At 43.5% G+C, this 26,389-nt stretch overlaps 1 protein-coding gene across 1 annotated transcript in view; it reads right to left on the bottom strand.

The window, feature by feature from the left end:
* roraa (RAR-related orphan receptor A, paralog a) overlaps positions 1-26,389 on the bottom strand; it is a 188,538-nt gene that overhangs the window by 43,006 nt on the left and 119,143 nt on the right. Inside the window, exon 2 of the mRNA XM_085359229.1 lies at positions 14,594-14,623. Coding sequence (XP_085215355.1) covers positions 14,594-14,623 — 30 coding nt within the window. The remainder of the gene's footprint in view (positions 1-14,593; positions 14,624-26,389) is intronic.

Below are 26,389 nucleotides of genomic sequence, written 5' to 3'. Positions count from 1 at the left end.
GGGTGTGTGTGCGTGTGTGTGTTTGCGTGTGCACATGCTCGCCTGTACAACGGAGAGGGGGTGGAAGAGCTGGGATTAAAGCGTACTAGATCAACATCAGAGACTGGGAGGACCCAGTCCTGCTCTTGTGCCACATGTAAACCCGACTACCCCAAAAATAGGTCAGTGGAACACAACACTGTCACAGACACGCAGAAATAAAATTCACATAAAAAGTACATATAATTATATATATATATATATATATACATATATATATATATACACACAGAGAGAGACAAACACGTGCATCGGTATCAACTCAAACAATCTCAGTCTGCCAGTCGCGCCAGTGCCTCGTCGCTCGTCTGCGACCCGCGTTCAACACTACCACACACATCTTCCTGCAGCACAGACACGTTCCCTGGACTGGAACGACAGGATTAAGAAGAAGAAAAAAACACCCCTCCAACCCAAGCCCTCTCTCCATCGCATGCCACCTCGCATCTACGCCAATAAAAACTTCTACTCTTGAAACCCTGGAGCTATTTCATGTAATAGACGAACTAGTGGGAAAAAAAGCTGCACCGGCTGTGGTTTTCTACAGCATCCTGCAAACCTGCAGCGACAAAACGCACACTGTAAATAAAAAAAATGAAAGCAAACCTTTAATTTTTATTTTCTTTATTTTTATTTTTTGGAAGATGCAAATTGCTCCTATTGCGCCATCTCTTTCTTTCTGAGAGTTCAAAGCAGAAATTCTCGAAGTGCACGGACAGACATATTAGAAAAGCTTAACTGACTTGGACACAATCAGAAGCAATGTATTACCGTATCTCTCCCTCCCCTCCTCTCTCCCCCTCACACTCTCTCTCTCTCTCTCTCTCTCTCTCTGTCACACTCATGCCTTGCAAATGAAATGCAAAGAGTTGGCAGGCTGTGAATAGCGTACTCGTACTTCCCTACTTGTTACTCTGGGTGCGCGATCGGCATGCATTGTGCTCTTACCTTTCATAGCTGAAATCACAAAATACATCATTGAGCTTCGAGTCCATAAGAGAAGAACTATCACCAGCGCAAAGCCCTCCACTGCTGTCTCAGCAGCAGCTGGCCAGCACAGCTCTGTCTCTCAGCCTCCGAGCATGACCACACCAGAATCCATGTGACTGTGACATCAGTGTTCATGTCTGACTGCTCCCCACCCACTAGCCTTTGATTGGCACAGCATGCAGCCAGTAGGGGCGCTGAGAGCTCAGGCAGGGAAGCTGGCCCTCTTCCCACTGATTGCAGTCGGAGCCGTGTATACCAGCTTTGCTAGACACAGCACACTCTTAACTATCTGCGTCTTATCTTTTTAGTGCAAGGGTAAAGACAAAACCAGCTCTCGCATAAAAAAAGAGAGAGAGAAAAAAAAAATCACATTCTGGTTCTGCACCTTGTGCTTTTGTTTTGCCTTTAAAACTGTGCAATGTGAAGGCTAAGAAAAGAGAGGAGGGACAGGAAGACAACAGACTGGTGACTCAAAAAAGAAAAGAAGAAAAGAAAAGAGAGCAGTGAGAATGGATGACAGAGGAAGTGTAATTTTTTCTGTGACTTGGTGATACAAGTGCCCCGCTCTTCTCCACCTCCCTGTCTGTAGATATGAGTGATCAGTGTGAGGCCAGATGTCGGCAAGCAGCAGTGGGCCCATCACAGAGAGAAGATGAGTGGAGCCTCAGCATCTTCCTCTGACCTCTCAGAGGACCTGCATGCAGCTCTCTCTCTCTCTCTCACACACACACACACACACACCCCTTCAGACAGGTGAAGGAGGCGATATAGATACTGACGGAAGGCTTTTGGATGATCCCCCCCACCCCATCGCGACCAGGCGATGAGTTTCTTGGTATCACTTCTCCGTCTCGTCCTCCTTTTTGCCCCTCACTCTCGCCCCCTGCTTTCCATTCCAGTCTCTACCTCTCTCTCTCGCTCCCTCTCTCTCCGATCCTCTCCTCCCCTCCTCCTCCTCACTCATCCTCTCTCATATGATAATCTGTTCTGACTCCTAACCAGCTGCCTCTCTCTGATACAATATTCTGGTTTTACTGCAATCCAGCCTTGGCCAATAACCATTTGGCATTTCCACGAATAAGCTGGTGCTGGTATCATCTTGTCTGAAGACAAACATCACACAGCTTCGGTTTCAAACACTGCAATATTTCACATCTAAAAAATAAACTAGTGATTTTTTTTTTACATTTCTTTTTTACTTTTTTTTTTTACAAAGTCAATATTTCACATGTAGAAATGTGAATTTTACACCCTCGTTTTCTCAACTTCTCTATATTTGTTTCATTTTACTAAACCTTTTATTAACCCCACTGTATCCACGCCACAGAATTATAGAGAATTGCCTCCTGTTACGACTGCTTAACAAAGCAGTTGCAACATGAAATTGAATTATTTATTCCCACGTTACACTTGAAATATCTATATTCATTTGGTGTCTTCCGCTGTGTACTGCTCATTGAATAAAGGTACATCTAACCACATATAAAATGGAAATGAGAACTCAGCAGCTTGCAACATAAATCTTCCCATGACAATGTTTCATTAGCACCTCTATGATCCATTAGAGTCTCTAAACACATTAACTCAGGTTGTGTCAACACTGGTCTCTTATTGCACACTGTCTAATGAGCAAACTATCATTCAGAGGCTGATAGAATCAAATGGAGCGTGCCTGGTATACAAACTAGATGCAGACACGCATGCACGGCAAACTATTCGAAACAATATGATGTAACAGAAGGTACAGTCCTCTCATTTTGATGTAGGCATCTCCCCGCAAGATCTTCAAAGTTCAACAGATGAGTCAGAGGGCGAAGGCCCACGCACAAGCAGGTTTAACTGTCACTATCTGTGGTTGTCTCTCAGAAACTGGCTGCTGCATCAGACTCTCTGGAACCGAGCACGGCGTTCACTGCAATAAACTACTGCATGAGAGACGCAAGTCATAATCACTCTCGTGATTCTTTTCCCCCTGTTTTCAGGGGTGTAACACGACACACTGGGACATAACACCGAGGTACCGTTAAGGGGAAACAAACAAGCACAATATGATAGCAGGGACATAGAGAAGGACAACACCCATACAGTACTCCAACCTGAGCATCAGGAGAGAGCTGAAAGGAGTGCATGCTTTCTACATTATATATGTTTCTGCAGCGTGAATGTGACGAATAGCTTCTGACAAGAGAGAGAGGTTCATAAAATAACCATGAAAATGAAATAGCCGTGCTTCTAATAAAACCTATTTGTTTCCTCGTAAAAGAAAAGAAAACAAAGTTAAATGCTACAGCAAAATAGAGACGTGTAACTCTCTCTATATATATATATATATAAATATATATATAATTAATATGAATAAAAAACTACATAAAAACGAAACACAAGATACAGAGCTTTTGTGTAAATTGCAAGGTTAAATAAGGGTCACACTGTACACTCAGTCCTCCTTTTCAGCCTTCTTGCAATGCAAAAAAAATGTTCAATAAAAGAACAGTTGACAGTGTTTATGTGGATCATACAGAGTGAAACTGGAAAAAGACGCTGCTGCTGCTGCTCTGTCTGTCAGCCATGCAACAAATATAGTGCCTCCAACTGTATATAATTGTGCTTAAAAGCCGAAGCTTCCCTAAGGACAAATGTTTCCAGCAAGGCTGGTTCATTAGCTTTTGATCACACACTTCCTTGACTGCTTCACATTACCAGTGACAGTATGCCAATACGCTGCTGATAGTTGCTCATTAGGGTATTGATTAAGCCACAGAGGGACTGATGGTCAGCTGTCTATGGGTATTAATGCAGCGATGTGGAGCCCTCAATAGAACTGTTTTAGCTGATAATTTCTTTATATCCCTGAGGGGGGGAAAAAAAGTCTTGGTAGTGGATGCTGACACTGAACTGAAGCGGACACAACACAGTAAATTTCTGCATTTAGACTGGCCGAGTCATGTATCTCACACTCCTCGTGGATTAATTCAAGCAAATGTATTTACCGTAAACAAGCCCTGTGGAATGAAATTCAATTGAGATGTGGTACAGAACATCCACCGGTGCCCCGGGAGAAGAGAAGAGGACGAGACCTGATAATGGCCTCATTAGCAGTCTGTCAGTAGCCATTCCCTGCACAGGCTCACCATGCAGCTGATCCACGTTAACTCTTACAACTCTGGACTCGCCTCTTAAGAGCGCGGACCCAGTCGGCTGCGTGGTGTTCCGCTCCGCAGCCGTTAACCCCGCAAGATAAACACTTTTGGACTTACTCATTTTGCGTCCCAGTCATGTGAGATATTTTAGAGAGCCGAGGCTTATATTCCACCGCGCCACCTGGGTGTTTGGAGCTACACCACCTGCCTGAAGCAGCGGCAGAATTAACAAGCTCCAACAGGCACTCCATGAAAACAATACAGATCAATTTAATATAGATGCCAAGGAGTGGAGGGCATAATATTAGAACCATAACAGCACCGGCCCACACCACGCAATCATAAACCAATTTAAGGCCATTCCAGGCAATTTCCTGGGGGCTTCCACTTGTGGGAAGACTTCAATAAATCACACAGACAACAAAGGAAATACCTATTTCAGTGAAAATAGAGGACACTATTGGGTTACGTCCAGAGCACTGCGGAGGGTTGCATTTAAAGACAAGTTTAAATAAGAAAGGTGTGAATTTAAAACCATTCATGCCACTGCTGTGCCAGCATTTCATAGCACGTGTAGCTACAGGAAATGCTGTTAACTCATTACCGCTAATGGATTTTCCACAAAGCAGTGCAATATGTCTCCTCTAAGCAAAGTAGCAGCTGCAGGTAAGTAATGTACTTTCGAAATTTTTAAAGTTCCTCTCAGATCAGATGACGATATACACTGCCCTTCCTTTGTATGCACAGCAGCCCCAGGGCCAGATCAGCCCTAGTCTGTCTCTAAATACAAATACACACAAACACAATATTTATAGAATAGTAGGGTCAAAAGCAAAAGGCATGAAAGCAATTCATTCCTACATAGGTGAAGTATACACCTGTCAACTGTCATGTAATCAGAATCAACAACACAGCACTTATAGTGAATGGCTGACAGGGCTATAGCCTTTTGTTTTACAGGTAGTTATTTATAGACTTCATTTAAATATTTTTTGAAGGAAAAAGAACAAGTCCAGTTTTCCAAATCAACTGAATCATCACGTTTTTGTCAAAAAAATTAAAAGTACTGTGTCACTTTTACAGCTAAGCCGATTTATTCTCCACGGACTGACCAAGTCTCGCTTCATTTAAGGCATCCTTACATGCCTGTTCCACATTAAATGATCTCCTCAAGGTACAGATGTGGTGATGACAAGATGATGGGGACAATAATATAAATTACAATGGAAAAGAACTGCTCTCAGCTGCCTTTTTATTTGCTTGTTATTTAAGATTTAAAGCGAGGCTATTTCTGGTTATTTTGGGTGTTTCTAGAGTAAGAAAAAGTGATTAAATGGATGTTCAATTGGTCGAATCAGCCTTGAAAAAAATACCAACTTCACACGCAAAGCTGTTGAATAGAGGCCGTCATTTAAGTAACCAGTATAAATCGGGTTATTTATTTATTTTGTTATATGGAAATGTGGCGGCAAAGTGAGCCCGTGGACACTGCCGGAGCACTACCACACATCTCCCGGAACAATTTTTCAATAGGTCAATAGAAATCAGATTTATCAATGAATTGTACTGCATCTCTTTTGTGTGAGGCCGCCCTTGGGGACAGAAAGGAAAGGAATAGAAGGATAGAGAAAGAAGAAGCGAAAGGGAACGAGGAGAGGAGATTATCACAGGCATGGCAGCCTGTGTGAGAGGCTTAGCTTGGCTAGGCAGGGAGGTGGAACCCTGTGAATTCTAATGAACTGGCAAGACTCCCCCAAAACCAGCTCCATCTCCATGGCATGAGGACGATAGGAGGGAAGAAGGAGGTGATTAGGAAGGCGCAGCCCCTCTACGGCAAACCAAACAGAGGAGGTCATTTTCCCTGTGATAATTATGGCTATAACCAGGCATGAGGGATTGGTAATGGAGCTGCTTATTCTTCATGCTCTGCAAAGGCAACCACTGAGTCTGTCAAGGAGAAAAGCATGATGATGTTTTTTTTCTCACTCTGTTAGTAGGGTGACTCTGGTAAGAGTTGCAATGGCTGCTGAAAAGGGCAGCGGGGGAACTTGGCCTTTGAGGGAGAAGTTAACGAATGAACTTCATTATTGAGGAGCATACCAGGGAGACCCCCTGGTGTGTGTGATGTATTACCTAGCGCTAAACTTACTCACTCCCCCAACATCACCAGTAAAGCCTGACATCAGCTCTAGGGGGAGGCAGGCGTGTAAACTAAAATAGTTTAACCTTCTGGCTCAAAGCTAGAAGAAGACAACAGAGGAGCAACCTGATGTACAAGATTTGCATCCAAAAAGTTGTTTCCAAAGAAAAAACACACACAAAGTTCTGAAACAACAAAGTGAATAATGAGGGAGCGCCTTTTTGTTCCTCAGAAGAAAACCCTTTTAGCTTAAACTAACACACATTTAATGCTCTCTCTGTGACTTCTGGTAATGTAGGTCCAGGGAGGCATTCCACATCAACACAATGTAGATTACTCTCATTTATTAAAATACAGCTCTGGTCAAGCATGAAAGTAACTTTTCCTGAGTTCTATGAGCTTTAAAAAAAACAAGTGACCCACTCGAGGGACTAATGTTTTTCCTCAAGATTGAGGGAGATCTTCAGGCTATGCGTGATGTGCACCACTTAGCCTTCCCCCTTTCCCTTCTTCCAGCGGACCGGGATCGAGCTGCTCTACGGTGGACAGTGCGAAGGATCTCTTTACTGAGCGCACTCTCAACACTTTTACTCTTGACTTATGAGGATGCCATGGGTGCAGGGGAGTGATTCATCATTGGATGTGTTCCTCTTGCACCCTCACACATTAGTAATGTGGTCCACTGAGGAGGAGTCCTGTCATCAGTCTGTACCTGGACCCTCTGAACAAGGTAGGTCAACAGGAGGCAGCAGCGGCTGGCCCACTTTTAGTCTTTCACAGCACCTTTAAGTTTCCTCCAGCTCTGCCACAGCTGAGCCTGACGGACACACTAAGACCAGTTTGGTCAAGGGGAGGCACAGCCTTCGCTATAGTCGCTATATCTGTTGACTCAGTGAAGCCCGTCCTCTGAGCGGCCAAGTACGGAAAGCCACAACTTGTTGAGAGGTTAAAGTGAGGCGGAAATCTTATTTTCATTGAACGTTTTTACAAAGAAAATGGCACAAAAACAAACAAGCTCCGAGTCGCAGTTTGGATAAAAAGTTCCCACACTTACCCATCTGAAACTCCCTGCGGGAATTTCATCACAAGACTCCCTAGTATTCCGTAATAAAGCAGCAACAAAATAACAAATGGCTGTCTGTTCCGTCACAAAATATACAGCCACTTTGAGTCAGCGTAAGCCTTTGACCTTAACATTGCAGGTAATGCACATTTAAATACCTACCTCTGTATTCATGTTTGTCATTTTACTTGTGAAGATTAGGTGTAAAAAGGCTATTTGAAACCAAAACACAGGATTAAGGGATAATGCTGCTCTGTGTCTTGTGAGTCGACCTTGATTCTGTAATCCAGCACAATACTGGAGAACAGCGTATTTCTCGCTCTTGTACATTCAATACTCTCACTGTAGAACAGCTCACACTGATGTAATGGCACATAATGGCACCACGCTGACTGACAAAGTAATCTGAATTAAGGGGAACTTCATTGTTATATCTGTGTAACAGACCTGGAAATACTATTACAAGATTTGTACAAAGAAAAAAAATATTCACAGCACTTTTATATATCGATTACAAATGAAAGGAGGAGGTATACACAGAAAATTGTGTTGCAGGTAAAAATACAGAGATGGCAAATAATGACCAAAACAACACAAATGAATTGTTTTGAGTCACCTGAACTTTAATGACCACATTGAGGAATGAACTTGATCTTTAAAAGTAAGCCAGTTTGAGGTCAACCATGGTGTTATTAAGGGCTGTGCCACTTAATCAGAGTGGATGCCAATTTAGCAAAGGGCTAACTATGCAGGAGGGACCATCTGAGGCATCAAACAGATCACTGAGCATTGTGTCACCTGCCTCTGCATACCTCTGTACAGTATACACGCGCTCCTTTCCACTCAAAATCTGCTTTATTTTCCTGACTCCATATCTCCTTACCTGTTTTTTTCTTCTTCTTTCCTTCACCATGCAGCAGACACAGTAGAATGAAAACCTGCCTTTGATGTCTGGGATCCTATAATGCTGAGCAGTAGAAATCCGCATGCCTGTTATCTCCTGAATCTTAATGATGACGGCTAACTTCACAATGGGTTAACCACATCTCTCTGTTCTCGCGCTGCACACCCACAGAAACACAAATTAATAGCAACGTGGAAAAAAAACAAAAAACAGCATTCCTCTAATAAAGCAGATTCAACAAAATGGGCACAATGCGATCAGCACAAATGTCAATGTATAACATCACCAAAAGCTTTTGTGAGCACGTCTGCTTTCGTCTCTGTGTAGGAAGTTTATTTTCCCTCCTCTCCTTTACTTTTTGAACAGCTTATTTGTTGTAAAGTTCTGATCCTCACTTGAAATTATCTTTTTTCCTTTCATGATGCAGTAGCTGTTTTGATGGCACATATTTGTTTATATTTGTTTTTGTTAATGCACGAAACTGTCGATTTTTATTGCTAAAAAATTGAAAAGAGTAGAAAATTGATTTTGCTTCACTTTCCTTTTGCATAACTTCTATGAAAAGACCAACAATATTATAAACACACTGATCAATGAAGAGCTCAGTGAAAGCTGAGGAAGGCACGTCAAATTATGGACCCATCATTTAAAATTTCCCCATCAGCATTAGTGAGGATCATATCTTATAGAGCTCTGTGACCTCTGCAGCTGTCGCCCTCCATGAATCAAACCTTTCATTACATGCTGACACTCCTGTCCTATGCCGAATGTGTATACACCATAGGAAAGTGATGAGGCATTGGAAACCCGATGAGAGACGGCTAACCTGCGCTTTTGCAAATGCTGGTTGACTGCGTGCCGCAGCGAGCGAGAGGCCAGCCGTGCCCTCCCAGCCATGCCAACTGCTTCGCCTGGCAGAAGCCACCATCCCAGCACAGCCCCTCGCTCCTTGGCCCCTTTCACCTGAGGCGGCAGACAGCCGGCATAAGAGAAATCGCCCGCAGCAGATGGGGCCACTTACTTTGGCTGGCCCATCCGAGCATTGTGTCCTTGTCACATGTCACTTACTCTTGTTTTCCAGTCTGACAACGCTTCAAGACAGTGCTTTCGGTTTTGTGTGAGACACAAAAGGAAGAAGAAGAAAAAAAGGTGAGGAAAAGCTGACGAGGTGTCTCTTCACTCAAGCTCAAATTTTCTGAAAGAGCCGGCACCACGAGAAGAACCAGATTATGCGCCAACAAAAGCAGAGCAACCCCCCCGACAAGAAGCGGTCTTGCACCCCTACGGCTCCCCTCACCACACTTCCCCTTAGAAAACAAGCAGGGCCCCTCGGAGGTGATAAGACGAAGAGACTTTACATCCAGAAACTTATGCAAAGAAAGTGCACGCACAAAAGGCCATTTGCAATTTTACAAAATGGCAGACGTAATGCTTTTACTGAAAAATGAGGACCTGCCATATTGAGTTGGAGAGGAAAAGACAAGGCAGGAGGGAAAAAATAGAGAAAAATCATGTTGGCCTGGTTTACGACAAATAGATAGCTCTATTGATTTCCCTGTTACAGTGACTGTCCATCCCTCACTGTTGTGATTACACTGACCTATTTCAGAAAAAAAAAGCCATCTATTATAGATTAAACCAAAATGTCCAAAAAGAAAATACTCCCTTTGTGGAACAAACAAATAGAGTAAGACGAAAACATAACCTACAGTACACAGAGAGAGAAAAATATTGTGTCAATTTAAGCATTCAATGTTGCTGTGGGAGAAGAGGAAACAACCAGTTCTAGTACCATGCTGAGAATCAAATAACTTTCCAGTGAAATAGAGGCGGTGTGTTGTGAGGCCCTTTTTATTGTCAATTTCACATCCAACAAAAAAACCCAAAAAACCCCCCACAACATTAAAATGACTGCGTTATTGCTCAACTAATGTTTAAACATCATAATGCCAATTTAACAAATTCAGGAAAATGGCCGGTAAGAAGAACAGATTATAATGGATTTCATAATCTACCTATGCAATACTCTGTACTGCATTGTGTTTTTCAGTGCACCACAGTACAGCTCGGTTCGGTGTTGTATGTTTTTGTGCTGATGATTCCTTTGTGTCTGTACGTATTGCTGCGTGCGCTCGTCCTGCTCCACTATGTCTGTAGCAGCGCGTCTCACTAGACTATCTCTCTCCGCTTAGCTCAGGGGACTCTGGCTGGCTGATCTTCATTATCAGCCCTAGCTTAACAATGTACTGGATGCACTTCCCACATGAGTGCAACTAACAAATCCCCACAGAGCTGAATCAAGGCAACAATGTGATGAAATACCTTCAAACAACCACTGAGCATGGAACACTGAGCTATGCAGAGACAACTCACACTGCCCTGGGCGATTCCACAGGAGTGCGCCTGTTGCCAAGCAAAATTAGACAGCAACTGGGACATATTATTCTCCTAAATTGGCAATGTACAGCACTATTAAGTACCATAAATCTCATGTTTGATTAGCTGAAAATACCTCGACTCACAGAGCCAGTGCATTAACATTCTACAACTCAGACATCCAAGCCGGATCTGCCATGGCATTTTTTTTTTAATAAAGTAGATTCTTCACAAGGGGAAAACTGTCATTGTGTTATGTGAAGACAGACTGCATTATTGGGATTAATAAGGCTGTTAGCATATTTTTAAAAAACATGTATCAGTCAACTTTTAAGAGTGTTCTGTAAAAAGAAAAAGAAAAAAAAACCCCACACACAAAACAAAGACATGAAGTCTACAGACTCTTATAACTTTGAGAGCGCATCAATGGGCGATATAATTTCTCTGTAACTCGGAACTGAAAGCAGCGCAGAAGAGTCTGAATCATCGGGTTTCTTTTGGAACAGATTAGCCGTACTATTAGTATGTGAATGCACATCGCTGACGAGAGAAACTCAATAAAAGCTGCTAGTAAATAAATGATGATTCATGAGCGAGGCCATGTTTCTCAATCAGTGCGAGAAGTCTACCAACACAATGGAGATAAATATAGGGTGAGGGGGGAAAAGAAACGCGGGGCTCTCCAAAATGTATCTGTGGACCGATGAAAGGAAATCGTCTGTCTCTTTTTCTCCTTTCCCCGGGTTACATTTGTACTACTGCCTCCCTCTGGTAAGTCTATTCCCAGTCAGATATATTACACATAGACTGCTACACACTGACACTGGTATAATAATGTAAACACTGATAAATATATCACAATACCATGACAGGATTAATTAAGAATAATATATTTTTCAGCTAAATTAGCTATACAAAGAGTTTTCTACTTTTAAAAATTTTCTGTGCTGGCTGTCTGATGGTTCTGTTATTTAGATATATTTGGGTGTTATTATATTGTTATGGATGTTCTATTTATGCTTTCATAGATAAAGCTGTGCAACTACAAGTGGATTTGCAGATCTTTGTCTTGCTGCGAATTATGGTCTGAACAGTCATCAAACAATCAGTATACTGTAAATCTATAGCTGCAAGTGAGAAAGACAGGGAGGATTAGCTCTAAGTAATCATGAGATCTGCTCTGTTCAAGCAAGAGCATCCTGTCCACACGACCTGCGTGTGTATGTGTTAGCTAGTGCTCTGCTATTCGAGCTGTGAGACCCAGACTGCTGATGGTAGATTAGAGGTGAGACGCCTAATCTCAGTGTAATCAGCTATTGCATCTGAGCCTCCGCTCCACACCATCTCTCTCAACAGGTCCAAACAGAAAGTCATCTCACAGCAAAACAGCCCCGCTGAGGTAGAAGAAGGTGAAGAGACATATCTGGTGTCCAACATCAACGCAAGAGGGGGAAAAAGTGCAAAATTTAATTATCTTTTACTGTCACCTCTTCCTGACATGGGCAGTTTGAGACATAAAGATGGAAGGAGAAATGAAAGGGAAAAACCAACAAGAAATGTGCTGGGGGGTTATAGCAAGGACAAGTGGAGCCAGCAAAATCCCCCAACAGCATACAAAAGCGCTGTTGAATCAGACGTTACGCGTTCGGGGTTTTCCTTTAATTTGTCACAAGTGCGTAAATCAACTGCTACTCAGAGAGTCCATAAAACAGATGTAAAACTGCCAGGGAAAGGTGCAGGAAAACCACAGCTGACTTCTTGCTCAGAACTGAAGCTTTGTTGTAAGAAGAAGTGATGGCGAGGGACAGCCCCTTTGAGGAAATGAAGAAAGAAAGGGGGAGACAGATAAAGAGGCTCAGACAATAAATCTATGTAAGTCCTGAATGGGGAGAGGACATTACAGTCAATGACACAATGATATAAGTATCTGTTTTCATCTAGAATACTTCACTTTCTGATGGCTCAATGATTAGCGATGAAGGGGGTTCGAGAGGAGAGGAGAGGAGAAGAGACGAGAGGAGAGGAGAGGCGAGGAAAGGAGAGGAGTCTGCCAGTGAACAGCTGCCCCTGTAATTTATATTGATGAGGGGACTGGCATGGCGGGGAGCTTCCAGCAGTTTGATCACTCAGGCAGAGTGGGGAGTTAGTCAGAGACACAGCCCATCCCTGTGGTCCGGGTTGGACCGAGAAGACCTCCTAAACACACACACAGAAACTAACATACTTGCACACATATGCACATGAAATCAAGGCTGCCAAGCTCACATTACGCGTGGCAGCGCGGACTGGCGTATTGGGGAAGCCAATGTTTTCACTCCGGGAACAGAAATAGATCTACATCTTGGCTATAACCATGCAGGGCAGAGCCATCTCCCTCATTATTACTCCACCAGCCATATAATCACCAGGCTTCTCAGACCGTCCGCCCGCATTCTCAATGACCATTAACTGGCCCTTGAACTTCTTCTTGTGCACGCAGCTCTGACGAGGCTCCACAGCCGCTTCCTGTCTGTAAGGCACAGCAATCAACTACTTGTTAAGGGGCTTTACTTTGATTTCCGCACATGGATAAGATTTGAATATTTCTCACTGAAATGAGACAGCGTAGTCCAGTCTCTGCCCAGGGCTTTGAACCCAAGACTCCTAAATCATGCTCTTTGATTTGAGCCCCCTTCCAGTGTAGAGGTGCTTAGCGCCGCACTAATTAAGATAGCGGGGTGGTGGATGGCGGGTCAAAGCGTTTCTGTTCTACCTTGAAGATATCCTGACACAAACATGAACACTGACACACGCATCAAAAAATAAATTAATTAATTAAAAAAAATACCATAGCCCCTCCAGACAAGCAAATAGCTTAACACACAACCATGCTGCTGTTTTGACGGGGCTGTTTGAGTAAGGTAGAGCTGTCTAGCACTGAAGATCATATCCCTTTGCCCTGCTGTCTGATGTAAGAAAGAGCCGGGGTGTTTAACAGGGGGAGATGCAGCCTCTCACAATCTGAAACACTCCGACCGCTCTTACAGAAAAGCCCCCTGGCCTTCCCTCTCCACAAGTTTCATCAGAGTGATCAGAGAGAAAGGATAGCCTTCAGGGCTAGTTTCTTCCATTCACACAGTGGGGTATAAACACACATATGGATGTACACGCATGCACAGACACACTGCAGAACACCGCACAAAAGCGTTTTTACATGCTTTCTCGATTGCACTTCACATGTGTCAAAATACAGTACAAATCTCTTGGAAATCATTGATTTCTGCAGGTTTGACTGCTCATCAATTCTTCATAAGCGCACCGAAATTGAAAAGGCAGCGGTGGTAAGAAAAGGCTGTGTACTATTGTTGTATTGCACAAAAGGAGCCTTGCATCTAGCATGTGATACATGTGTCACATACAGTGTCTGTATCTTTCAATTTTAGTGATAGGATCTGCACTTGAAGAACACAAAGTCTGGTAGTTAATGCAGCCTCAGAGGTTAGAAACCACCACGCTGCACCACATCCGTGTTTTTCAGCTGCAAGGCCTTGCAGAAAACAAAGAGGTGCTTCACCACACTGTCTGCTTCAAATGTGCATGATTACCAAGCAGTCATAAGACTGCATAGCATTTTAATTTCCTCTCTGGGGTTATCATCATATTCTCTCCAGTATGGAGACGGAGAGATACAAAACAGTGAAAGTGGATGAACAGAAATCTAATTGAAGGCCTTGATTTATGACAGTAGTAGGCAGACAACAGCACATTTATAGGCAATGATGAAAAAGAGTCAACATAGACACAAACATAATGATCTCACCATCTCCACTATACATGAGGCAAGGGGTTGTTTGTTGTTGTTTTTCACATTAAGTATGGGATTCTTCTTTGAATTAAGTATCACTTTTACCGTCTTAAAATTGTAGTAGAATAAAAACCACATTAATAAAAATTGTACTTACAAGTATGTGTCTTCTTTGTTACTGAGATACCTGTGAAGAAAAAAAGCAAATAAAAATGAGAAAATATATTTAAAAAAACAAATGACATGAACTATTCACATGGGGCTCTTATTAATAACTCATAATATGATAACAGCAGCAAAGAAGGAAACCCTGTGTTGCAACAGATTGCAACAGACCAAGGTCACTTAGGTGGCCCTGAGTAATTATGTGTGTAGGCTGGTGTTTAACTTAGGGCCATTCTATAGCAACATCTATGACAAGGTGGCTGAAACCCCATTTTCTTCAGGCAGTGAATAAAATTTCAAACTAAAGGGAAAAAAAACATTTGGAATGCTAATGTGTTGAGTCTCCTCTCCGATTGGGTCCGAGTGCATGACTAAGCCACTGGCCCTGAGGGAGATAAAGGCATTTTGACCTTAATGTTAGCTAATCCTTTATTTAAACGGTTTCAATACAAAAGGGATTTTTGAAGTTATTTTGTAAATAAATTGGAAGCCCTCGCTCGTCTGACCGGCTCAGGAGGCAAAGAGATGGCTCACAAAAACTCCCTTCTTAATGTGTGACAGAGTCTCCATTTTAAAAACTGTAACATGATCAAAGAGAGAAACGATTGGATACACTATAGAACAGATATAAGCAGTGCCAATGTGGGTACAAACGGCTTATAAGAAGCAGGCAGTCTGACCAGGTTGAGTCAAACCTGGGCTGTACTGCAACTGCAACTTATACTTCCCATCTTCACCACTTCAGGTGTCAGCTCCTTGAGTGAGCCACTTTGGGGTTTTTATTTTTTTTAATTTTTTGGCTCTGGCTCCTTCTCCTGTCTGCAACATTGGTCTAATGCCCCAGGAACCTGACGCGGACAAGCACACAGCCAGCCGAGGTCCCCTGCGGCCCCTAAGATGCTCATGCTTTGCAGGACGAGAGCACACTAATAGATCCCACTTGTCATGCGGAAGCAATGGCTAATTTTTCTACAGCTTGCATTTGAAACTCGGGGGACGGCAAGTTGACATGATTCAATAACTCTCTGTGAAAAAAGGCGTCTGGCCAGAGATAACAATGTTTGAGACACGTTTGAGGGGAAACGAGTCAAAGTGCAACGAGGGGGAAAACAAATAAGCCCTTCGGTCTCCTATAGACATACACAGAGAAACACATAGCTGATATCAACTCCACTGAGCAGGAAGAGGGAAAGCCGTCACCTAGGGGCCAGCAGCCTGTGATGGAGCTAGCATTGTTCCATTGCTCAGGGCCAAAAGCTTCTGTTCTCTCCAACTGTGACATTACGCAAGAAGAAAATAAACAGTACTCGAGTCTTAATTCTGCACTAAAATCAGATGACATGGGAGCCAGCGAGACCTGATGGTTCATTAAAAACCAGCAGTGTCAAAGCTTCTGTTCTAAGCTTCAGCTTATGCACAAGGCAGCTGCAAAGGACTGTATCAAGCAGCTAACTGGCTGATGGTTAAGACAACTCGTTAACCTACGAAGGAACACAGTGGCTGTGCTTAGCAGAAACCGAAAGAGCAAATAGGGTGGCTTTCTGTCAGAGCCTACGCTACTGCATAAAACAGACACTTCACAGCTTTCAAGAGGAGTGTGGTCAATGACACATATAAGATATTATTTGATTTAAGGGCACGATATATCTACAAAATGCATAAAACATACAGAATATGCAAAAAGTTACAGAGAATTTAAAACAACTGCCTCCAGCTTTCATCTGTCATCTTCTGAAGTGTTAACAAAAGTGTGGTGGCCTGGCTGGAGAACTTAAAGTTGTAAACAACCCTTTGCTTTGTGAAATGTTTGTGACAGAGGAAGTGAAAGAAACAGCTTGTGTGAGGGTGTGTACATACAGTACATGTGGAGGCTTTCACCCAGCTTTAGCCACACAGACCACACTGATAATGTTGAGTAGATGCTTTGCTGTCACTGACTATTTCGCAGTCAAAGTCCAGAAGAAACCATTCACGTGAGGACGTATGCTTCTAAAACTCAAGTTTTCAGCGCTGCAGTCTGCCTGCCTGATCATTTTTACGTTGCTTCATTGCCTAGCTGATACACTGAAGCCGTCATGAACTCGGTGCAGAGCAGTTCTCACTCTTGTGCCTACCACATAAATGCTTCATTAAGTCAACTCCATGCAAAAGGGGAATTTGCCATAAAAGGTTTTAGGGTATTTTCAGAAGTAAACCATTTTGTTTAGCTTATCACCAAAATTTTTGTGTGCTCACTTGGAACAACAAAAAAAAAAATCCTATCGAGTGCATTTCCAGCGTGTTTGAAAAACTGCATTATTTAAATCATCCTGCAGTCGCCTCGTTTTTTTCCACACACGATAACCTATTATGAAACTTTTACTGATAGCAGATGATAATATGCAGTCGATAGAAATGTTTACAACATGCTTTTGGTGTGTGTTCTCACGCAAACATTTCCTAGAAACAGTTAAAAACAACAACAACAATTTCACAGCTTACTCGCTATCAGGTTTGTTACTGTAAATAAGCCAGATGTGCTGAAAATGACAAAAGCCAAAGACATATTGTGCCTGTAAATGTAAGTAAAGTGAGAGAAACACAGAAACTGGTAAGACAGCAGAGCTTGTATTATTTGCACTGTAAATAATAAGGGCTCCAACCAACTACTGTGCTACTCCCATCTACTTAATGCAGCACGCCTAATGATAACAAAACTACTCCCACGGTAATATTTTCCAGGGTGCTGATATAAAACTATCACCATACAGACAAAGGCTCATCCTTCCTGTTGCTATGCAGGTTAGAAGAAGTAGGAGGGGAGGTTAGTGGGCCCACTTCCTCCTCTATGTGTCATTCAAAACCCTGTGATTGGAGGTGGCAAGGAGAAGGGGCCACAAAGCCAATGAATGAGTCAGGCGGTGAGAAAGAAGGAGTTAGCTCTGGGCACTGACATTGGCAATGCCTGCCAGCTCCTGTCTTCTCCACTGGATGGCAGGTTCAGAGGTCAGTCTGGAGGTGAAACTCTCCTTGGCTGATAAACAGGCTGCTATAAACAGACGTATAGCTTGTGGATTTTCTTTTCTAAACATCTACTGTGCGCGTTTATGAGCGTTAATAGAAATTCAAGTTAAAAGGCTGTTGCCTGTGTGAACTTGTAGCTGAATTCCAATTTCTAAATTATACATTTGTCACAGTGGAAGGAGGGACACTCTTCGCTGCCTTTGATCAGTCATACTTTCCCCTGCCTGGGTAAACAATTCAGCATTTGTTCTCATGAGACACTGCCTATGCTATAGAGGAAGAGAGGTACCGTGCAAACGACTGGAGGTTAGCCTCCACCACATCTATCTGCAGGGGGGCACACATCCTGTAAACATGCCACTTAAACAGGAGGAGAGTGAGTCGGGGGTTTGGCAGTCACAGCGCTGCAGCCGGCTGTGGAGTGCGGTGCCATCGCAGGCGACTCAAAGTGACAGCACTGTAATGAAGTCTGAGGCACACGGCAGGCTGTATGTCATAATTTCAGGTTCCTTAAAGCCTGACAGGGAATGATTATCATGGATGGTTATTGTCACCCTGCCTCTCTGGTAGACGAGGCGTGCTCTGGGGTTGTTGCACCATGACATTCAAAGTTACAGTCTCCTTCATATAATGGAGCTGTCCTCTCAGCGCGCTAATGGGAGCGATCCATTTAACCTGTGCCAGAAACACACAGACGAGGAAGTTCCTAATGCGAGGCCTCTCCCGTGGGGACGTCACACTCCCCCCCCGGCTGCTCCCTTCCTGCTGCTTGATTCATTGACTGGTGCTCCTCACTTATCCTCATTCACTGTTCAGTCTGGGGAGACAGGGAGGCTCGCTTCCCGCTGCCTGCTCCACATGCCGCTGCTGCACGCCCGCCGCACACAAGGACGGCGCCGCCGCTGCAGACCCAATTGCAGTAGGAGGCAGTGAGGGTCCAGTGAGGGACTGGCTAGACACCTACTGGAATTACGGGTCAATACCATAGGCCTTGGGAATGCTAGCAGTAGCCACTCTCCACAGTTAATTAGTTAATATGGCCTCGAAGATAGAAAAACACAGATCATAATGGAACGTTTGCTTATTGTCTTAATGATGGCAGCTGTATGGGACTGTTAATTTTAGGCTACTCCTGAGGTTGCTGGTTAATAATGGTGGGTAAGACGAACATCTTAAGAATGATCGATGTGGTCGCGTTCAGCGGTCCATCTCTTGACTGCTGCTACCTGCCCAATTAACAAATTGCTGCTACATTCCTGAGAGAAAATAATTAGAAATAATTAATGTGTTGCTCTTCTTAGCCATCACAAAGCTCCAACGAGCGGCTCGAATCGTTTAGGAAACGTGATCTTTGGAGCTGTGCTTTTAAGAAATTCAACAGTGGTACAAATTCAGGCTTGGAGGAAATTAGAATATTCAGTGGGCTAGGTGACTCATTTAGGTAGTCAGCAATCCATGAATGCATTAAAGGGGGAAAAACTAACATAGCGGGTTAGACAGTACAAAGCGCTGTTAAAAGCATAAAGATATAATGCAAGGTCGCTCTTAAATTAATGCTCGTCTCATCAAAAGTCAAAAAATGTGGTTTAGCTGATTCAAGAACCTCAGTGCTCCTCTTTGGCAGTCTTTCTGAAACTTTCATACACAAAGTCACTTAAACAATCCGCCCCTTTTTCTGTGACACACTTAGACTTATTAGCTATTATACAGCTATAAACTATACATGCAAAAATGTAATGATTAAAAAAGCACAATGATTCTAATCAGCTGCCCCCTAATATACTAAAACACTTAATCCATGGAGAGGCCAACTCTCTGGGGAGGCCCAAAGAAAAATGACTTCTCTGTCTCCAGGCGCTGTTATTTCTGGTCATTTCTAATTGGTTTTAAATAAAAGCAACCACTCTGAGACTCTACAGGTTACTTCATTGCATCACTATGGAATTGTCTGCAAATAGAAGATATACATCCAAATTAGTTTTAGAGGACACCACAACTGTCTTTCAGAAGACGAAAGAAGAAAGGTCAGGAAAAAATAAAAGGATACGTGAAGGTGGTAGATCCCAAAGGAAGAGCGACATTATCAGGATGACCCTGAGATCGGAGAAGCCCTGGCTGACTTGAGGCTTCGTGTCAGGCGCACCTCGACCCTTACAAATGTCCCCCAGGTTCATGTGCAACATCTCCCCCAGAGCAGTTCTGCATTGCTAGGCCTGCAAGTCTCCAGGTGAGTTCTCAGTGCTGTTTGGTGGCTCGTGAATTATACATTGCAGCAGAGGAATTGACGTGGCCCAGGAGGGCCAAAAAAACAGCAGGCATGGCTTGGAGGCAGAATGAAGACTCTGATGGAATTTTAATTGTACCGCAGGGAACGCTGCGATAAGTGCTATTGTTATTGGTAAGACACCGCTGCACAGGTTAAGATGAAAAAAATGACAGAATCCAGAACAGTGTCCACCTTGACACCAACTCTGTATTCTAAAAAGACCGGTACACGCATTGTGATGGCAGATTCCTAAAAATATTTATATAATTTAGATATAATTTAAATTAAAATTGTAGTGTTTGGATCATGACATTGTTTTTCGACGATTATATTTTTTCCATGATTTGAATCTTTCTTACGGGCCACCTTCCAGAGCTGTTTACCTTCTATCGTGTATTTATGTGTCCTCTTTACTGATTGGTGTTTAGACCTCATCCGTTTCCTTTATGTTTAATGTTAAATGACTGTTTTTTTCTTCAAATAGCACCCAACAATAAATATACAGAAGACTGCTTATTACTGAATGACGTTACGGTTTGTTTTACTGTTTTTTACTAACATGTGTGGCTGCAAAGTCACAGCGCTCTATACTTATGGACAACATGCACAAAAGCCCAAGAAACATCGCAATGGAAAAAAAAGGGTCAGGAAACATCGACAAATACACAAGAAACGGCTCAATCTGCAACTGCTGAGCCATCCAATTCAGTTAGATTGTTTTGTGACTTAGTACTGTACTGCAGGTAAAAAAACAAAAAAAAAAAACCAAAATGGTTATGTTTCTGCAGCTCTGATGTTGTTCGTTCTGATCTTGGCTCTAACATACTATTCAGTAATTCTCCTCCGAGTGCGGGCTGGTCCCAGGGGGCCTGATGGATGCAGGAAAGCCCTGGGCAGTGGTCAGAGAGAGGCCAGCAGCACAGGCAGGCCTCTGTGTACTCTGTGCGCTGTCGGTTCCCAGCCCAGCAGTAATCTCCCAATGATCCAGCTTCAACCACACATGAAACCCAATAGCCTTTCAGCCCGCACCATAAATAAAGACAAACCGCATTCAGCAGACCACCCTGACTTACTTTACTGTTACGGAGCTGCACAGAACAGCACGAGAGACCACCACCGGTTGTGTTTACACTTATATATAAAGGCTCTAACTACATAAAGTTTAAATAGATACCCTACTCTGTCAGAGGGATGCTTATTTCAAATGGTGCTCCTCCATAAAATAACATAATCGAGCCCATTCTTTAATTTTTATTTACACAGTGCGTACAGAAAACTCCATAATAACATTATGCTTTTGAGGTTAGCGTTTGCTCTGTCAGCATAGAAGAAAACAGCCTCACAGACAACACTTTAAAATTCCCGTTCACGTTACAATATATTACCTTATCTCCACGCAGGTGCAAATCTAAAGGGGAGGGGATACAATTACCTCCAGCTCCCGGGGCAAACACACTACTTATGCTCCTTTTTTTTCCTCCTTTGTAACAACAATAATGGCTTGTAAGAGTAGTACAGTTGGCCAACAGAGATGAACCCCCTTGGGTTAACCTATTCAGAAGAGTTTAAATATTCATGAAAAGCAGCGTACAGCTGGTAAATAAAGATCATCTCAGATCTACAGTTTACTTGAGATTGCTTGTTTTGTTTTTCTCTGTGTTCGGTTTTCCTTGCAAGGCTGCAAAAGATGATTCACAGGCCACCTGCCAACTTCAGGAAACCACAGTGTTAGACTGCTTTTGCCAGAGGTATATGTCATTTTAACAGATGAAGCGCCGTTCAGCATCTGTTTATTCAACTCCCATGTCCGAGCTTGCATTTTGCATTATCTCAAGAATAGAATCGAAAGATAGGATTAAAGTTTATATGGACTCTGACGGCTTGTGACAAGCTGTTACAGGAGCTGCACGGGCCTGTCAATAGACTGTAGACACAAGGCTGCTGGAATAATCACGGAGGGAGAAAGGAGGCTAGAGCTTTGATGGCAAACTAATGTCAGCTAATATCAGCTCTATAAAGGCTGACTCAGAAACATACAGGAAACCTTTCATTACCATCACTCACTCAGTCTCAATTCTCATCCAGCAAAGTAGAGTACTGCACACTTGTCTAATGAACAAGAGTCTACGGGGAAGGATCACTCTATGCGAGTGTGGTGGAAATCAAGGTCCCACAACAGTGGACTCGTGGCGCTGCTGATAAGGACTTGGCTGTAATTGCTCAAAAGGGAGGGAACTGCAGCCCCATTAGGTCTGGTCTTAGCACTTGCCAATAAGCCAAACTGCCCCTCTGAAGCCTCCCATGTAATGAAAACTTCCTCTGAGATGAATTACAAGTCTGTCAATCCACTAATTAATATCATGGACTTGTCTTTTTTGCTTCTCTGCAGTAACAAACTGAGTGAGAGAGACCCGAGTGGAGGTATTGGAGGCACTGGAAGACATAAAGGAAGGAAAGGCAGAGGCAAACCAGCGAGCGCCCTGCTACTGTAATTCACTGCAAGTCACGGTCGGCACTTAGTGAAGCATCTATTTTTCATGTATTTCATAATTAAAACCTGTAAGTTCTGTAAGCCCGCCATGCTCCATGTAGATCAAAGATAGCGCTATTAGCAGGGAGTTCGTCAGTGGTGGCATTACTGAGCCCTAAAAATGACACTGCCGTATTCTCATTTACATTTCAGGGGAAAATGTATTTTCTTGAGGATTATGTCTGTTTGCTACATTTCAAAAATACATTCCTAATCAACATATATTTGGCATTTATATTTTTTGCTTTCCCACTGTCGAATTTTTTCAGTCAACCAATCATATAAGACGGCCGGGACTCATCACTCTAGCAAACCAAAACAAAAAAACGAAAGAAAAGCTTCTGATGCCTTTAACGGGTTGGTACCTAAGCCTAACCTAACAAAACAGACACTAAAAATGAAACAAAAGTAATAAAGTCCAAAATGAATATTTAAGTAAATAAACAATAAACACACAAATAAGAGGATGAACGTCTGCGGGATGTCGACACCAACGTGACTGTCTTATTTGGGTTTTTAAATTGCGATGTGTTTCGTTGAGAAGAATATACGTTTTCCATGAAACAACAACAAAAACAAAAATAAATAAAGGAAATCCACCGTATTTTTTTTTCAGGAGACAGAGTTTTATTATTAAGTACAAAGATACACTCCACACTTGATAACGGGGCAACCGTGGAGGTGGACTACGGTTAACGGAACAGATCACAGCTTCTGGCTCCCTTTTCAAAGCGTTGCAGACAGAAATAACCCATGCACAGCAGATAAAGTGGTTGATGAAAGACTGAATATATATTTCACACATTGCCTCTTGTGGTACAGGTGGAGTGTGCTTCAGTTTGTTGCCTTCTCCCTCCCTGCTGCATTCTGTATGTAAATGTAATCGGAGGATAACACGGGATAAAGCTCTGCAGAGCAGAGACATGATGCCTCCCTTCTGCGGGGATAGAGGGATACAAATCTACCTCACATGGTGTAATGAAGAGAGTGAGCTGCGTAGCGTTATTTATTTGTCCCACTGACTCCTGGGTAAGTTGCCGCCATAGGGTGCACTTGTCTGGATACTCCATTTTCCCACTGACTGTAACTAGACTGATGATAGCAAAAGTGTCCCTTCTTTCATTTTGTATATATGTGAATAAATATATATATATATATATATATATATATATATATATATATATATATATATTGAGTGCCTTCATCAGGAACTCAATGGGGATGTGGCGTACAACACTAGAGGCCAACTCCAAGCCCATAGCACAAGTTACCATCAAGTGCGGGATCTACCAAGGAGATGCTCTGTCCCCACTGCTGTTCTGCATAGGCCTGAACCCCCTCAGTGAGATCATTAACAAGACTGGCTACGGATACCGACTACGGAACGGAGCAGTTGTCAGCCACCTCCTGTACATGGATGACATCAAGCTGTATGCCAAGAGTGAACGAGACATCGATTCACTGATCCACACTACCAGGCTATACAGCAATGACATTGGAATGTCGTTCGGACTGGAGAAGTGTAGTCGGATGGTAACAAAGAGAGGGAAGGTAGTCAGAACTGAGGGGATTGAACTACCAGAAGGCAACATTGCAGACATAGAGGACAGTTACAAGTACCTGGGGATCCCGCAGGCAAATGGGAACCATGAAGAGGCCGCTAGAAAGGCTGCAACCACCAAGTACCTGCAGAGGGTCAGGCAAGTCCTGAGGAGTCAGCTGAATGGTAAGAACAAGATCCGGGCAATCAACACATACGCCCTGCCCGTGATCAGGTACCCTGCTGGGGTAATAGGCTGGCCAAAGGAGGAGATAGAAGCCACTGACATAAAGACAAGAAAGCTCCTGACCATGCATGGAGGGTTTCACCCCAAGTCCAGCACCCTGAGGCTGTACGCTAAGCGGAAGGAAGGGGGCCGGGGACTGGTGAGTGTCAGCACCACAGTCCAGGATGAGACAAGGAACATCCAAGAATACATTGGGAAGATGGCCCCAACTGACCAAGTGCTCAGTGAATACCTCAGGCAGCAGAAACCCAAGAAAGAGGAGGGAGACGAGGAACCATCATGGAAGGACAGGGCCCTGCACGGTATGTACCACCGGCAGATAGAGGAGGTGGCTGATATCCAGAAATCCTACCAGTGGCTGGACAAAGCTGGACTGAAAGACAGCACAGAGGCACTAATCATGGCAGCACAAGAACAAGCTCTGAGTACAAGATCCATAGAGGCTGGGGTCTATCACACCAGGCAAGACCCCAGGTGCAGGCTGTGTAAAGATGCCCCAGAGACAATCCAGCACATAACAGCAGGGTGCAAGATGCTAGCAGGCAAGGCATACATGGAACGCCATAACCAAGTGGCCGGCATAGTGTACAGGAACATCTGTGCCGAGTATAACCTAGAAGTCCCGAGGTCAAAATGGGAGATGCCCCCAAGGGTGGTGGAGAATGACCGAGCTAAGATCCTGTGGGACTTCCAGATACAGACGGACAAAATGGTGGTGGCTAACCAACCGGACATAGTGGTGGTAGACAAACAGAAGAAGACGGCCGTAGTGATCGATGTAGCGGTTCCGAATGACAGCAATATCAGGAAGAAGGAACACGAGAAGCTGGAGAAATACCAAGGGCTCAGAGAAGAGCTCGAGAGGATGTGGAGGGTGAAGGTAACGGTGGTCCCCGTGGTAATCGGAGCACTAGGTGCGGTGACTCCCAAGCTAGGCGAGTGGCTCCAGCAGATCCCGGGAATAACATCGGAGATCTCTGTCCAGAAGAGCGCAGTCCTGGGAACAGCTAAGATACTGCGCAGGACCCTCAAGCTCCCAGGCCTCTGGTAGAGGACCCGAGCTTGAAGGATAAACCGCCCGCAGGGGCGTGCTGGGTGTTTTTTTATATATATATATATATATATATATATATTAGGGGTGCAACGATATTCGTATCGATATTGAACCGTTCGATACAGTGCTTTCGGTTCGGTACGCATATGTATCGAACAATACAACATTTGTAATTTATTTTATCAACTTTCCTTCTGACGATGCTGTCTGTGTTGAGCGCTCAGTGAATCTGCGTTCGACTACTCTGCCTAGGCTGCACTGTCGAGCGCAGATCCACTGAGCGCTCAACACAGACAGCATAGTCAGGAGGAAGAGCGCAGGGCAAGCTAGCGAGACAGAAGTTAAGCTCTCCTTGCAAGATGGACCTCCCCCACCCTCATTCAGATCTGGCGTTTGGAATTATTTTGGTTTTCATGTGACGTATGACCCTGAAGGTAAGCGAGTCATGGACTAAAGTAAAACAGTATGTTGGATGTGCCATGCAATGCTCAATTACATTGGTGTGAACTAGTGTGTTAGCGCAGTTAGCTCGTTAACGTGTTGGCCGTCTAGCCCCATGCACGGGGCGATCGGCGGTAGCTCGTTAACGGAGATTTGCCGTGTTGTGGCGTTAAGGTCATTTCAACGAGATTAACCTGAAAGCACTAGTGGGAACACAACGAATATGACTGCACATTTACGCCGACATCATCCTAGTGCAAAGACAAAAACAACAAGCATGCTACTAACTTTAGCCGAGTCATTTAGACAGCTGTTAGCACGTGATTCTCCTTATGCTGCTGAGAATATAGCCCAGAAGAAGCGGATAGTATAGCTTTTATTTTGGAAAGAGACATTTCTCTGTAATAAACTCTCTTTTCCAAAGATGAGTGATTCCTCAATCAGATAAAGGGCTTGCAAAATCGCTAGCCCGACGTCCCGGAGCTAGCGATCTTTCCAGTCGGGCTACAAAAATCTCTCTGCCCTGCCCGTCGGGCTATTGTAGGAAAAATATATGTCAATGCTTTTGCATTCTTTCAGAAATGTAGCTGGGTAATTATGTCATTGGCATCGGTGAGCCACTGTCAATATGTGACATATTGAAATCGCGTTTGAATTTGCGCTTGTTTTTTTGCTTTCACTTTGCAATGACAGCACTGATCTGTGAG

This window comes from Diplotaxodon limnothrissa, linkage group LG7 (assembly GCF_057381915.1).
Source record: "Diplotaxodon limnothrissa isolate DT_005_m linkage group LG7, D_limnothrissa_male_GT1.1, whole genome shotgun sequence".
In the NCBI taxonomy this organism is placed as follows: Eukaryota; Metazoa; Chordata; class Actinopteri; order Cichliformes; family Cichlidae; genus Diplotaxodon; species Diplotaxodon limnothrissa.
The sequence above is the reverse complement of the archived record's forward strand: the minus strand, read 5'-3'. Positions and strand labels throughout refer to the sequence as shown.